This window comes from Lissotriton helveticus, chromosome 2_1 (assembly GCF_964261635.1).
Source record: "Lissotriton helveticus chromosome 2_1, aLisHel1.1, whole genome shotgun sequence".
In the NCBI taxonomy this organism is placed as follows: domain Eukaryota; kingdom Metazoa; phylum Chordata; class Amphibia; order Caudata; family Salamandridae; genus Lissotriton; species Lissotriton helveticus.
In genome coordinates, this window is record NC_136059.1 from 601,198,582 (window position 1) to 601,213,732 (window position 15,151).

The window sequence follows — 15,151 nt, forward strand, 5'->3', positions numbered from 1 at the left end:
CTGATAACCACAAATGCCAAAGAATCCCTTCTACCTACACTCCTTAGCATAAAAAAAATGTCATGCGTCTTTTATGTATCCTGCTCACAAAACCCATTGGCCATATAAAATAAGAAACCACTTACATAGTCCCCACATGCACACACACACACATCTTTGGCACGTGTGTCTACTACACAGGTGGATGTATAAACACAGGTGTTTCTGATGAAATAACTATTTGTCTACACCAAAGAGAAAAGGAGAAAGACTGAGATATTACGTTATATCCAGAATGATCAGAACAGGTAATTTCTCCATTTCCTCTTCTCGTGCCAAAATGAGTAATTGGACGAGGGAACTCATCCAGTCCTAAGCTGAGTATATGATCCCATTTAGTCATTCAGAGGTTGATTATGGGCCATCATATTTACGTCAAATTCCAGACCACATCCGAAAAGGTCTTAAAACGTACCTGTATGCAATTAACCAAGCCATAACAGATGACGCAGCACAGCCAGCATTTTGATGTACACTGTAATTACTGGAGACAAACCGAGCAACTGAACTGTAATCGGTGTATCATTACTTGTGCGCATCAAAATTGGACCATCTAATATAGATTACACACTGTAAAAAGGCACCCTAATTTAAGTCAAGTACTTGAAGAAAAACTAACCTGCCCAGCTCTTCAGATGCTATGTATTAGTTTAATCAAATATTTACATAATAAGGTAAGGGTTTTACAAAAGTAAAGCCTTTACTTAACTACCATGCAGTAGGTAATTTCCAGTACTAAAGGTAACTTACTGTACATGTACCCTATAGAAGAGCTAAAACCCACACTCAGGTCATGAAAGGTAAAGTGCTGCTGTTTACAACAGGGGACAAAAGAATAAGTATAACTGAGTTGTGTTGACACCATTGCATAACAAGCATTTACAATGCAATGGTCTCGGCATCATTAAAGGTAGAGCTATTGGCATTGCTCATGACATTTCTTTTTTTTCTCTCTGCACTCAACAGCACACACCACTCTGCTCTGCACACTCACTCTGCATTCTGCACTCAATACTCTGCGCACTCAATACTCCGCGCACTCAATACTCCGCGCACTCAATACTACGCGCACTCAATACTACGCGCACTCAATACTACGCGCACTCAATACTTTAACACGGCGCACGCCTTACTGGATTTTGTGGTGGGCTAGCTATAGGGGTCATTCAAGTCTCTACTTTTACCATGTCAGCACCCACGCCATTGTAGAATGTCCGACCTGATATTGGAAGCTCAAGCATGCCAACCGTCTGGAACAGGGAGAGGACAGTGTAAGATGTGCAAGTAAGCTGGGGACTATCCTGTCTTCCACAAAAAACCCAGCCCAAGAAGGACGAAATAATTATGGCTCTGCAGCACTTTTAGTGAAATTATTCATTCCGGTTGTTAAATTAATATCTGTGCATTGATTAAATCTGGGCTTAATTGTACAGTTTCATGCTGGGTAAATAACTTCATTTAATGTTTTCAGTTGCTGTGCCAGTCAAAATGTAAAATATTTAGAAGAGAGCAAATGTTGAACCGCTGCGTAAATAACTGGCCTACACATTCTTACTGCCAAACTAATCCTGCAACATAAATAATGAGGGTTTGTGTTTCAGTTCACGAACTTTCTAAGTACACACTTCACTGCAGCAGCTTTAATAAACTTTCAGAGCACAGAAGGAGTCTAGTTGTTAGGTCGCAGCTACGGATCCACAAACCGTGGGATGTAATGCATCGATGCTTTGGCCCTAGAAAGGTTTGTGGACTCAATTCAGTAGCCCTAATGGACATATAAAAAGAATGCCTATTAAACTGTTCAAGAAACCACACAAATAAAAAATGTACATAGTTTAAGAATAATGTCCACTTGGAAATTAGAAAAGCATTTTAATAGTACAAAAGTAAAAATGAATTGAAATGTACTTTAGGAGTGGTGACATTTGGTAGATATACAAAAAAGTTATCACAAAGATGGCGACTGTCCCCCAGACAATAGCATCTAAAAGGACCTATGACTACCTCGGGGCATGGTTCAGTGACGCAGAGAAGTCAACTGTTTATCAACAAAGAATGAAACCAAAAGCCCAAGCGACAATATACGCCCTGTGTAAACTGCATGGGAGGCTATGCAGCCCAACAACTGCAGCAATCAGGAGGGTCATTAAAGCAAAATTACTTTCTACAGCAGGCTCCGCACAACAACCATTTACAAACCAAAGCCATGTATTATTGGAGAAAGCCCAGTGTCAGGGCCAGAAGCGCATTTTCCCGCTACCAGGATACATGTGCAACAGTCTGATTGCTCTGGACTTTAGCCTTACGCAGCAAAAATACAAATGCCTGGGTATGCATGCGGAAGTCAGGCAAGGTCGCCTGTGACGGGGGCGGGGCCGCGTCCGGCCGGAAGAGGCTGCAGGCGGAGGAAATGAGTCTCTTGGTCCGGGGCTCCTGTGAGCGATGGAGAGCCCCGGGGCCGCCAGCAGGAGGTTGCAGAGCCGCAACGTCAACTCTGCGGAGGGGGCACGAGGCACATGCCCGCTGCCTGCCCCTGCCGCGTGGTGAGAGCTGAGTCCCCCGAGATTGCCACAGTAAGTACAAAAGGAGGGGGGGGTGGTGCACGTGTGTGTGCGCGCGTGTATGTATGCGTGTGGGGGGTTCTGTATGTATGTATGTGCGTGTGCGCTTGTGTATGTGTTTGTGTATGCGCATGCGTGTGTTGTGTGGGAGCTTCGCGCAGCGCTCGTACTTGTGCGTGTGCCAGTTCTAAATCGCCTGCGCGCGGCCAGGATTGTCTCCTGGAAAGCAGACACGGCAACAATAGGTTCTCGGCGAGAACGTGCTTCCGCGCGCTTAGCCGAGACCTAAAAAATGACCAACAGGAATAGACTAAATTGAAATTTTTAAAGCAATACCTGTCCCAGTCGTCATCAAGCTCATCACAGGACTCTCCTCCTGTATTGTAATCTGGTTCAGAATAGTTTTGGTCATTTTTTCTGGGTCTTCCTGGTCGCTGCTTTTGCTCAGACTTCTTCGTAGTACTATCAGATCCACTACTGTTATGCTGACGAGTAGGCGTCTGGCCAACACTTTGTACTGGGTACATTACTTCTGATGTCCTAAGCAGTAGGGGGAAAAAAAAAATCAAGCTGGCGCTCACTTACATTAAAAGAAAAAAAAACTTCAGATACTGTTTTATGTTTAATACTTTTCTAAAGCCGCCATTGATGAATTTTATAAAAACTGGACCTATTAAGAGATCTAAAATTAGTAATAACAAGTATTGACAATGCAATGGTTTCAGCTTTTGTTTATTGGAAAGGTCTTTTCCAAGCTTCAACAACACAGGTACAGCATGGGCAAGAACTACAAGTTCACTAACTTAAAGAACAGGTACAGAACAGTTGACGGCAACAGACACTCAATGCGAACCCCACAATGAGCAAGTACAGCACAGACGGCGACATTTCATGGTTCCTCATACAGGTTTTTCAGTGGCAGGGCAAGCTTTCGTCACACGCCCCTTTCAGTAATCTCTCGGGCAGATGGAGTAGTCCACTGCTTCATCATATACAAAGAAGGATTACAGGCACCAGCAATGTAAGAGCTTCACTCAATGCTCACAACAACAAGAAAATCGGCAACACAAAATACGTTGACATACATTGCGCATATATTGACAATCAGTTTTTACAAGGTGGGTCCTTCTTTCAATATGGACAAATTAAGCTCATACCATCCTTGTTGGTCTCCGACACTTATCCAGCCTTCTTAAGAGGAGGGAAGAAATCATTTTCCAAACTAGGTCCAAACATGTAGAATTCGCTAACCATCAATAGAAGCTCGCTGTCCAACCATCAATTATGTATAAAAGCCACCAAGACTATTCTTTTTAGTTGGCTTTACGGTGACAGCTAGAGCATTTAATACTTCTATGGTTGCACCCTAGCTCCTGAAACCTGTGGTCGTAGGAGTGCTTAAACAGAATGTGAACTGAGACAAAAGCCAAAGAGGTGGCAGCACAAAGGCAACAGTAATGCAGAATGTGGAATGACATCTAAAACTGAGAGGCAAAGATGATCTTAAGTACATTTCCATAGTAAAATAGACATCAAAATGAAGTTATAGAAAAAAGGATCATGAGAAAATACATTGACAAAGTTATTTTCCCTAACTGTATGGAACCCTCAAAACTATCCAGAGCACCTCCAGAGAAATACAACACGCCAGATGAGAGACTCCGAAGGGGCTGGATGAAAATCATTATAAAACAAAAAGGATGTAAAATAGGAAACATTTTATGCAAACTAGTATCTAGAAAATATGAAACTGGTGAATTCAAGAGAGCCTTTCAAGAAAACAAGCTAACGTCAGACTGATTAAAATGAACGGCAGACCGTTGGCAGAGTACAGAAGTTGGCAAAATGAAGAGAACCCCTCTATTGACCATTCCGATTTCCTGCAGAAACCAGTATGTGAACCCCTTCGTGTAGGAAAGAAGGGTAGAAATTCTACAGGAGTAAAACAGTGCCTTCACCAAGGGACCAAACACACAATCAATATATAATCAATGTTTACAATAGAGGAATCCAGATCCAAGCAAAGGTGGACAAGTTTCGCACAACCCAACACTCACATTACAGCCCCATCCACATAAAAACATCTACCTGCCAGACCAGCACAGTGTAAATGTCCTTTCATATGAATGAACAATTGTTACTTACCTGTAAACAGGTGGTTCTCCAGTATTGGTGTCTTTCATAGATTCACATGCTTGAATATTCCCCGTCGTCGGAGTGGGAGTCCCACGGTAAATAAAATAGCAATAACATACTAATAATATGTATATGTAACACATAACAGATGAAATACATATTAGAAAACAGGCAGTAAATGCCTAGACATAATTCCTCATAGGAATACATGAACAGAGAAAAAACACTTGGAGCCTATTATTGTCATCATGTTGGTCCAAACTGTAGCCAATCAGGCGCCAGCAGCCCTCCAGAACCTTCTCCTCAGAGCTCAGCACCTCAGATTTTCGTAGCACAAGAGTGACCACAGAGTCTATGAGGAGAAGAGAGCCTCTGAGGGGAGGAAGGGTGGGTCGCATGTGAATCTATGAAAGACACCAATACTGGAGAACCACCTGTTTACAGGTAAGTAACAATTGTTCTTCTCCAGTATTATGGTGTCTTTCATAGATTCACATGCTTGAATATGGAATAGAAAGCAGTAATATCCGAAGAAAACTTCCCCTAATGGAGGAGGGAAGACAGAGGCTCACCTTATTGAAAAAGAGTGCGAAGCACAGCCTGTCCCACTGCAGTGTCTGCTTCGTTGATGGCACCCAGGCAGCAGTGTTTCGTAAACGTGTGCCTGCTTGACCATGTGGCTGCTGTGCAGATCTGATGCAGCGGCGCACCGGCAAAGAGGGCAGTTGAAGACGACATCGCCCTGGTAAAATGGGCCCTCACTGAAGACTGTAGAGGCTTGCCTGCCTGTTGATGGCAGAAAACGATGCCGCGGAAACCCAACGAGCAATTGTAGGTTCGGGAACTGGACGCCCGTTGTGGAAATGTCCATAAGCTATGAAGATGGCAAAAGTCAGCAGCTGCAGAAATCCATCTAACCATGGTTTGTTTAGACACTGCTTGTCCTTGCCGTATCTTTCCATAGGCAATAAACAGTTGATCGGATATGAGAATGACAGAGGTCCTTTACAAATAGAATTTTAAACATCTTCTGATGTCAAGGGTATGTAATGTAGTGGATTGCGGATTAGGAAAAACGTCTTTAAGATGACTGGTTCATTCAGGTGAAAATCCGAAGGCACCTTAGGCATAAACCTTGGGTTTGTAGGTAGCACCACAGAATTGGACGTGAATTGTAAGAAAGGTGAATTGATGTTGAAAAGCCTGAACATCACTGACTCTTCTAGATGAAGTTAATGCTAGCAAAAGAGAAACGCTCTATGCCAAGAATTTGAAATACACCCTAAAATTGGCTCAAATGGGTGGCGCATGAGCTCCGCTAATACTACATTAAAAATGCCATGATGGAAGCGGGCGACGTACAGGAGGAAACATTCTGTATAGTCCCTTAAAGAACGGTTGTATTCTTGAAGAATAAAGAGATGGACCCATCCTGATGTTACCTTGAAATGGCTGCCAAAAAGACCTTTAACGTTGCATGAGATAAGCCTGATCTTGCCAAGTGCAAGGAAAAAGGTAATATATATATATATCTGGTCCGGAGGTTGCATGAAATGGGTGAACCCCAGCAGATTAACACCAAATGCAGATTCTTTTCCACTACAGTCTGTACGTCTTTATTTTAGTAGGTGCGCTCGCGGAAGCCAGTACCTCCTTACAATCCGACCAGATAGCCCGATGAGCTAATTCAAAGTGCTCAGACGCCAAGCTGCTAATTTTAGAGAAGCCGGATCCGGATGGCAAATTTGACCATTCTGAAAGGAGAGGAGATACGGTATTGGTCGAAACAGTATTGGATCGTACTATGAGAGGAGAAGAAGTTTGGTGAACCAGTATTGGCGAGGCCACCTGGGGGCGAAGAGAATCAAGCGACACGGCTCTATCTTCATCTTCCGGAGAACTCTCGGAACCAACGATATTGGAGGAAAAGCGTAAGCATATATTTGAGACCAGTTTATCGAAAATGCCTTCCCCTGCGAGTCCCCATGGGGATGCCAGCTTGCAAAGAAAACAGGCATTTGCTGTTTTTTTGTTGTTGTTTTTTGTCGCAAAGAGGTCCAGATCGGGATGACCCCACTGCTGGAAGATTCGATCCGCCGTTGGCTGATGCAGTTCCTATTCGTGGTTGGACACCGTGGACCTGCCAAAGGGTGTCCGCCTGCACATTTGCAACTCACTGCACATGAACAGCCAAGAGATTGATCCTGTGTCGTATCGCCCAAGCCCATATTTCTTGGGCTTCCTGAGATAGAAGAATCAACCTCGTTCTTCCCTGTTTGTTTAAGTAATGCATACTTGAAGTATTGTCTGTGCAAACCAATACTGTGGCCCCTTGAATGATTGCACAAGAGGATTTGAGGGCTAAGAAGATGGCACCTAGCTCTAGCAGATTGATGTGCCGAGCCTTTTGTTGAGGGTTCCATCTATCACTGACCTTCAGCCCTTGAAGATATGCTCCCCAACCCTCGAGGGATGCGTCTGTGGTGATTGTGTAATTTGGCGCTTCTTGAAGGAAACACACACACCCCTTCTACAAATTTCTTTCTTGGACCCACCAAACACAACAGCCTCTTGCATCCGAGGAGTGATTTGAATGAGATCTTCGATTGAACTGGAAACCTGCATCCACTGCTTGTCAAGCTCCTCTAGCAATTATCTCATGTGCAATCTGTAGTTGGGAACCAATGGGATGCAGGTGGAGGCTGAGGCCAGGAATGACTGAGGATCTACTGAAACAGACTTTTTCGTACATAGAAGAAACCACCAAGTGGGAGCTGCAGGCCCATCGTTCGTGTGAGACAAACACCTTTGCTAGGTTTGTATTGATTGATGCTCCGAGAAACTTTCATATCGGAGCTAGTACTAGTTGGGACTTGATATGATTTATTGAAAACCAGGTTTAAAAACAGTGACTGACAAGTCTGGGTGTGCTGGACTGCCTGTAAATAAGAGCGAGCCCTTATTATACAGTTGTCTCAGTAATGATAATTTGTATGCCTTGCAGACGTAGATAGGCTGCCACTGGCGCCAGGATCTACGTAAAGACACGTGAAGCGGACCCAAGTCCAAAAGGTAGGACTTTAATTGAAAATGTTTTGTACCCATTGTAAAGCGTAGCCACTTCCTGTGCTTAGGAAGGATTGGCACATGAAAATAGACATCCTGGAGGTTGAGAGTAGTTATAAAGTCGTTCTGGCATAAGAACTTTAGGACTCTCTTGAGGTACAACATTTGTAAAGTTTGCGCAAAGATCTAAAATCATGTGCTAGGCTTGGCTCCGTGGGCCCTTCCTCCCCACACGTATATCCGGAGGATAATCCTGCGCGAGGTTTGCTGATCTAAGTTGCTGAAGGGACGCAATTACTTACCGTCTGTTTCTGGGGCTCCACCGTGCAGTAGATCCGAAGAACCATCCCAGTCTGCTTGCCGGCCTTCGTGGCGCTGAAGCCGGGGCCTCGAGTGCAGAGGGTGCCCTGCAGTGATCGTAGCGTTGGCGGCCCTGGTCGGGATGAGAAGCCGGTCAGTGGGAGCCTGAGAGCCGCGAGCCGGGAGAGTTGGTATCAACCAACTCCCAATAGTGGATTGCCCCGTGAACCCGAGATATTGCCGAGCCGGAGAGAGCCCATGTCGCCCGGTCCCCCTTGGGTGAGACGCCCAGCCATGTTGATAGTCCCGTCCGGGATCCAGCGGGTGGCTCCCGGCGAGCTGCGGGGAGCATGTCCGGCCTTTTGGTGACTCTCCTTTCTGCAGCAAGCGCCGACTGCTGAGATCCAGCCGTGGGGCCTGCTGACTTCAGTGGTCGGACGAGACTCTGAAGTGGAGGGGAAGAGAAAGAACGAGATGGCTGAAATGGCGGATGGCGCCTCGGGGTGCGCCCCTCCCGGGGACAGAGAAACTGCTGAACTTGAGACCCCCGGAGTTTGGCAATGTGGGGAAACGCTTATGCGTGGCCACGTATTGACTGCACTGACAACCTTGCGGACTGCCCTGCTCCGGGGAGCCCGGGACTTGGAAGGAAGGATCGCCGCCATTGCTGACCCGCCATTTTGTAGCGGACTGGGTTGCTTCCGAGTTGGTGCCGATGCGTCTCCCTCTGCTACAGTGTTATACTCCCCGGATGAGTTTACAGACTTGGAGGCGCGAATAGATTTGGTTTCTGAGCTTCCCGTTGCCACACCTGTTCCACAAGTGGTTGTCTCACCGGGTCCTTTTTCTGTCCAGCGAGTGGAGAAGCTACATCGATCCGTGGTACATGAGGCCCAGACTGTGCTGCGGTGTTTCCCACATCCTGTGCTTTCCGTTCCGTGCTTGGCGGACCTGTCTTTGGACTTGAGACTGTTGGTGGTCTGGGTATTGTTGCATTCCGACATCCGCCATGCATCGTCTGTTGTCTCTCTGTGGCTGCGACCATGTTGGGCGGCTGCGCTACCTGGTCTGATTGGAACGATTGGACCTCTTGTACCGAATTGTATCTCGTCCGCAGGACTATTCATCATTGATACTATTGCCAGAAGCGGCCAGGGGTGACCTCGTTTGGGATTTGGAGGGACTTCTTGCTGGTTAATGGTGTTTCAAGGGCACGTCTAGTGGGGCTGTAATTGATTGCGTTTTATGTGCTTGCTGATACTTATACTTTTATACTGCTTCTGTTTATACGATTCTAGTATGCGGGGGTGGGAGGGAATGGATAACCGAATCGCCGGCTCTTCTCCTAAATTTTCTTTCTTCTTTTCTCTTTCTTTTCTATATTTCGGGTCTCTCATTTAGGGCGACGTGCACGCTGCTGGGGGGTAGGCCGTAGCCTTTTGCAGGGGTGCAGGGTGGGGGGTTGGGGGATGGGTTTGTTCTCTGTTCCTTTCTTTGTTTCTATGGCCCTTTGCCCTTTTCCTTCTTCGATGTCGTCGTCTTCATGTCTCCCATAGTACGTTCCCTTTCAGGGGTGGGGCTCGCATACCGTGCTTTGTACGTGACTATTGCATTTCTCCTGACTTTGGTACTCTTCTCCTTTCCCATTCAATCTATGTTCCTCATCGGAGTGTTAATGTGTTCTAGCTGACTGTGTTGGGAGTGGGAATGACAATGCGATGTCGATTTTCGATTTAATTTTTGGTTATTTAAAAATGAACCGTTTCAAATCCTTGGCATCACGTATTATCTTGATTCTCTGCTGTATCCTGGATGTGGCTTTGCTTTTAGTCGCCGGATTGATGCGATACTTCTTTCTTAATTTCTGCTCGATTTAATTAGCGGTCGGCCACACTGGTTGTAGGCCCGTGTTTGTAATTTCATGCTAATTGAAATAAAGTTTCTTTAAAAAAAAAAAAAAAAAAATCATGTGCTACTTCCCTGATTTGCTGGTTGATGAGGAACTGAAAGTAAACCCTAACGCTGTTGGATATTCGGAACCACTCCGGCGGTTCCTGTTTGTATCCATATAGACACTTGTGCAAACGACTCCAGTAGATGAGAAGGTGGAGGTCCCTTTGGAGGTGTAGAAAGAGGGAAATTTGACAAATTCTAGTGAGCCCTTGGGCATGACGTGTAAAAACCCCAACGGTCCTCTGTCACCTTTGACCAATTGGAATAAAAGGGAAATATTAGACCTCCAACGTTTTTGGAGGGAATAAAGGTGGGTTCAAGGTAGTCCATTGTTTCTTAGAAGAGTTGCCTCGGCTGTACGATGATTTTCTATGAAGGACCTGTTGGTACTTTGCCCATGTGACTGGGTTTGATTTGAGTAGCGCAGTTGGTTCGGATTGTAGGAGCCAATACTGGATGGTACTCCCTTGAAAAAAGGACGTGGATCTACGTCCTCGGCACCACAAAAAGGCTGCAATTCTATATCCACAGGGTGCGGGCAGTATCTGTGTTCTTTAAGATGGTCTGCAGTGCCTCATCAACATGCTGGCCAGAAGGGATCCTCAATCAAAAAGGCAAGTGAAGTATGGAAGTCTGAACTGTGAGAAGTTGGCCTGGTATATGATGCTCACTAGTTCTAGTGATCACCTTGTACCATGCCAAGCAACCCTTATGGTGCAGGTTGTAAAGTCAACCTTATAGACAAGCTATCCTAGGGGTAGCATGGACTAAGCAGTCTTAGGCTAAACTCTGTAAAGGCATGTGAAGCAAGCTGTTTTACCATACACAATCCCTTGAATATCAAATGAAAGGACACCACACAGATATATATTGAAAATATATATAGATTTATTTCTACAAATATCCCTGATACTCTTTATGAGCACAGAAGCAAATGCGTTAAAACAAAACACAGTTTAAATACACAAAAGTTGCACAATTTTGGATGAGCCCTAGGGGCCACCTAAACCATATACTTAAATAGTGGTATAAGAACCACTATGGGGAAAGTGAAGAGGCCTAGGGCCTGGGGAATCGCTGGAGCTGTTCAGGACTAGCAGTGAAGAAGTCGGGAAAGGCCCGCGGGACTCGGGTGCAGTGCGGAAAGTGCACGCTTTACCAATGCAATGTCAATGGTGCGTAAAAGTTACAAAGTTAGTTAAAAAGGAACCTTCCGAGTGACCTAGAAGGATGAAACTTTAGACACAGACACTAGAGGTGTGTACCAGTGTGGGAACACCGGCGGAGCGGAGTTACCTCACCCACAGGAAGCGGGTGCATAGGGTCGAAGTAGTGTCGGGTTTCGTCACGCAGGTCGGTGGTGCTTGGAGCTGAAGATGCTGCAGGCGACTCGATGTGAAGAGTTCCGGTGGATCCAAGGGTGGATCTGAAGAGGTGAAGACCTGAAAGCAGAGGGTACAATGTTCAAAGTCACTAGCCAGTGACTACCGTGGAACCAGAGTGGAACCAGGCGATGTCGGGTGCAAACAGGTGATGTCGTGTAGCTTCTCTCTGCAGCCACGTGGACACGAGGGGTCGAAGACGTCCAGGAGTCGTTCACGAGCTGTCCCACGCAGGCTTCTCGCTGTTGGCGGTGTCGGCAACTTGATTGGAGCAAACAGGCCTGGGCTAATGCAAGCCACGCAGGAATCGAAAAAGGCTTGTTACTCGGACCAGCAAGGTCAGAGCAGGTGCTCCTTTTTACAGGAGCGAGGGCAAGTCTGGAGCAACCAGACCCGCAGTGTAAGTCAAAGGTTTCGTCGCCAAGATGGCCGCTAGCCACGTGGCAAGTAGCCGGGATGGCGCGTCGAGTGGCACAGTGCAAAAGGGCCCCACGCAGATCGTGGAGATGCTGGGGGGCTGATCTTCGGTGCAAGGGCTGCTCGAGGTTGGGGCTTCTCAAACCCCAAAGCACAGCGTCGAGGGTGCCTCTGATGCTGCGCAGTCAGCGTTTCGGGGGTCTTCCAAGAGGTCCGGTCCCACGTCTCTCGGTGCCTCCACGGGTCCCTTCTTTGCAGGGACTGTGGATCGGGCGGTGAGAAGTCTGGGAGTCTGGGTCTTGTCAGGCTCTGGGCTCGGGCGGGAGGTGGCGGCAAAGCAGACGTCGAGTTGCTGGTTGGTGCCTGTGTTCACAGGGTGGTCACTCCTTGGCCACAAGGGAGATTCTCTTCCGTCATCTGTGCAGCAGAATGTCGAAGTCCAGTCTTCTTCTGTATTTCAAGTTGATTCAGGATGATCTAAAGTCTCAGGACACAGCTCCCACTCTTATTCGAATCTGGGGGGCCGGATCACCTACTAGGTCCCTCCTCTGGGTTGAACCAGGAAGGGGGGTGGTTACACCCCCTTTCCTTTGTCCAGTTTCGCGCCAGGACTGGGGCTGGAAAGCCCCAGCACCGGTTTGAACTGGCCTATGCACAGGGACACCTTGTGTGCCCCAGGCATGTCTGATTCTATTCAGCCTGTCCTACCCAATACACAAAATCCTGTCTGGAGTGGTGCTAGCACCTCCCCAGGCAGGAAACCCTTTGTCCAAGCTGCCCTCGCTGGAAGGACTCCCAGCAGCAGGAGGTCAGACTTGTGTCTGTGGTGGCAGCATCCATTTTGTGATGCTAAGGCTCTGTTTAACTTTAACCGGGGTTCAGGCTAGGTACATGTCGTGTCCCTCTAGAAGGGTGGAATGCTACCCCCGTCGCCAGAACTGGCGAGGGGGTAGTATTCCAATTCGTATGACACCTTACTCGACATGTTTTGATAAAGCCAAACCCAAGATAGCATTTAACCGCGAGGTTCATAATGCACTTAAGAGTATATGGTATGGCAATATCATGAAACAGCTCAAGGACATGGTTCCGAAAGCTGCAGACAGGCTCAGCTCATGCCAGAGCACCATCTCACATATTTCCAAGCACTCTGCCTCCAGGATTGATGAGGCCTTCCATAGGAGTGACTGATAGGAACATATGTGTCCATTTTAGGTTAGGTATAGGCATACTACACCTAAGTAAGGGGTGGTTACACCGACTTACCCCAGCTGAGTGATCAGCCAGTTGTGTCAAATATGGAGGCCAGGCCAGGGGTGGCACAATACATGCTGCAGCCCCTGGTAGGCCTTGGAAGCACCTATGCCCTGGGTACCTGGGTACACTGTTACAGGGGCCAATAAGGTGAACCAGTTCCAATTGTGTATGTACCTAAGGTACATGGAGTCCATTTTAAGGAGAGAGCAATTAGCCTGGGGCCCTGAATAGCAGGATCCCAGGCCAACTATGTCAAAAACCAGCTAAACACCAGGCAAAAAGTTTGGGGGTAACCATAGTCAGATATCCACCTTCCTACATAACCCCCCCCCCCCCCAAACGAAAGGAGATAAGGCTATCCTTGACCAGGTAAGCCTATATTGCCTAAGTGGCCATATAAGGAAGTACCAGCTCTGGCTTGGTTACCCCCTGTCTCATGGTCCACTAAGCAATCCCTCACCCTAAGGGTATCTGAGGGTCTCCACCATAGGGAATCTCTACCTGTGGTGTGTCTTTGCAAAGTTAAAGGCTGGTGTTGGGATGGAGTACTGAAGTGAGATCCCTCTGTAGGACTCAGCTTCCTCCAATCACTCTCCACCATGTGTGCCTTTCTTTCTTTGACTGAGTTGCCCTGTGCTCTCAGGGTCAACCTCTGGCTACCTAAAGCTGGAGGCTGGGTCCCTCTTGTTGGCTTACTGGAGGGACAGGTCAGGTTTGGGGCCTTGGGGTCCCAGGTTTGGCTGTGCCCAACAGAATCCATCTGTGGGAGGTCCCTAACTACTTTTAAGGGGGCTCCCTCAGGAGTTTTTAAAGTTTTCACCTCACTAGGGCTACTAGTTTCGGTGCCCCTAATCTGTTGATGGGGGTGCTTTATTTGACAGGGGGCCCTTTGGGGCTCACTGTCCTTCTTGTCCTCTGCAGCCCTGGGATGAGCAAGGCAAGGTAGAGAGGGGCAGGATACCTGCTCCAGACTGGTTCCCACCTGAGAAGGGTCCACTGTCATCAGAGGCTCTGTCAGGCCAGGCCTAACAACCTCTGGGACAGTTCCTTCATCAGGGGTAAGATCAGTTCCCTGAGGAGGCTGATCCTTTCCTAAATTCTGGTGGGAGGGAGATTTCTCTTCCTCCTCAATGCTCTCTGTTTGTGTGGAGTGATCCATCTTTTCAGGCTTCACAACACATGTATCAGTTTGAGTTTGGGCTGTGGCCATCACAGCCCCACCAACCTTTTCAGGAGGAGACTCAGTTTGGGTATGGGCTGTTACCATCACAGCCCTGCTAATCTCTTCAGGAGGGAAGTTAGCTAAAGATGGGGCTGAGGTTTGCTCAGCCCTACCAACCTTTTCAGGAAGGACATCTTGGATTGGGGCTGTAGCCATCACGGCCCCACTAACCTTTCCATGGAGATTTACCATTTTAGAATGGGTTTCTTGTTCCACCTCAGCCCAGGCTGAGATTTCTAAATCATTCCCCAGTAGACGATCTACAGGCAAGTTTGATGACACTGCCACTCTCTTTGGGCCAGTGACACCTCCCCAGCTAAGATTTACTACTGCCATGGGGTGATTGGTTTCTATTCCATCAATGTTGGTCACCTGATATGTGGCATCAGGTAAAAGTTGCCTTGAGGGGACTAGACATTCAGCCAACATGGTGATGCTAGCCCCTGTGTCTCTAAAGGCCTCAACTTTTAAGCCATTGATGAGGGGCTCCTGTCTATACTTGCTCAAAGTGTTTGGGCAAGCAGTGAAATTGGCAAACCCCATGCCAGTCTCATAGACAAGAGTATCTGAGGTAGGGGACCTGGTTAGGCCAGAATCCACCTGTCCTCCAAAAGTAAACCCACCCAGATTCCTGGGTGTGCTCCCACTTCCTGGGGGATTACTGCTGACAGTAACAGGAGGTGTTGGAGCTGGCTTTGGAGGTATATTCTCTTTATTGCCATTCTTGGGACAGCAGCTGTCTGTTTTGTAATGCCCAACCTGTTTACAGACATGACAATAAGGCTTTTTCTGGGTTGAAGAAGTGTCTTGGGACCCAC

The 15,151-nt window shown here is 47.2% G+C and overlaps 1 protein-coding gene across 2 annotated transcripts in view; it reads right to left on the reverse strand.

Annotated features, from left to right (window-relative positions):
* The window catches only part of OCLN (occludin), a 216,627-nt gene that overhangs the window by 74,874 nt on the left and 126,602 nt on the right, over positions 1 to 15,151 (reverse strand). For both annotated transcript variants that reach the window (XR_013607059.1, XM_078675296.1), the window contains exon 6: positions 2,937 to 3,140. Coding sequence is in view for 1 of the 2 variants with exons in the window: in XM_078675296.1 (XP_078531422.1) it covers positions 2,937 to 3,140 (204 nt within the window). In the remaining variant the exon portion in view is untranslated. The remainder of the gene's footprint in view (positions 1 to 2,936; positions 3,141 to 15,151) is intronic.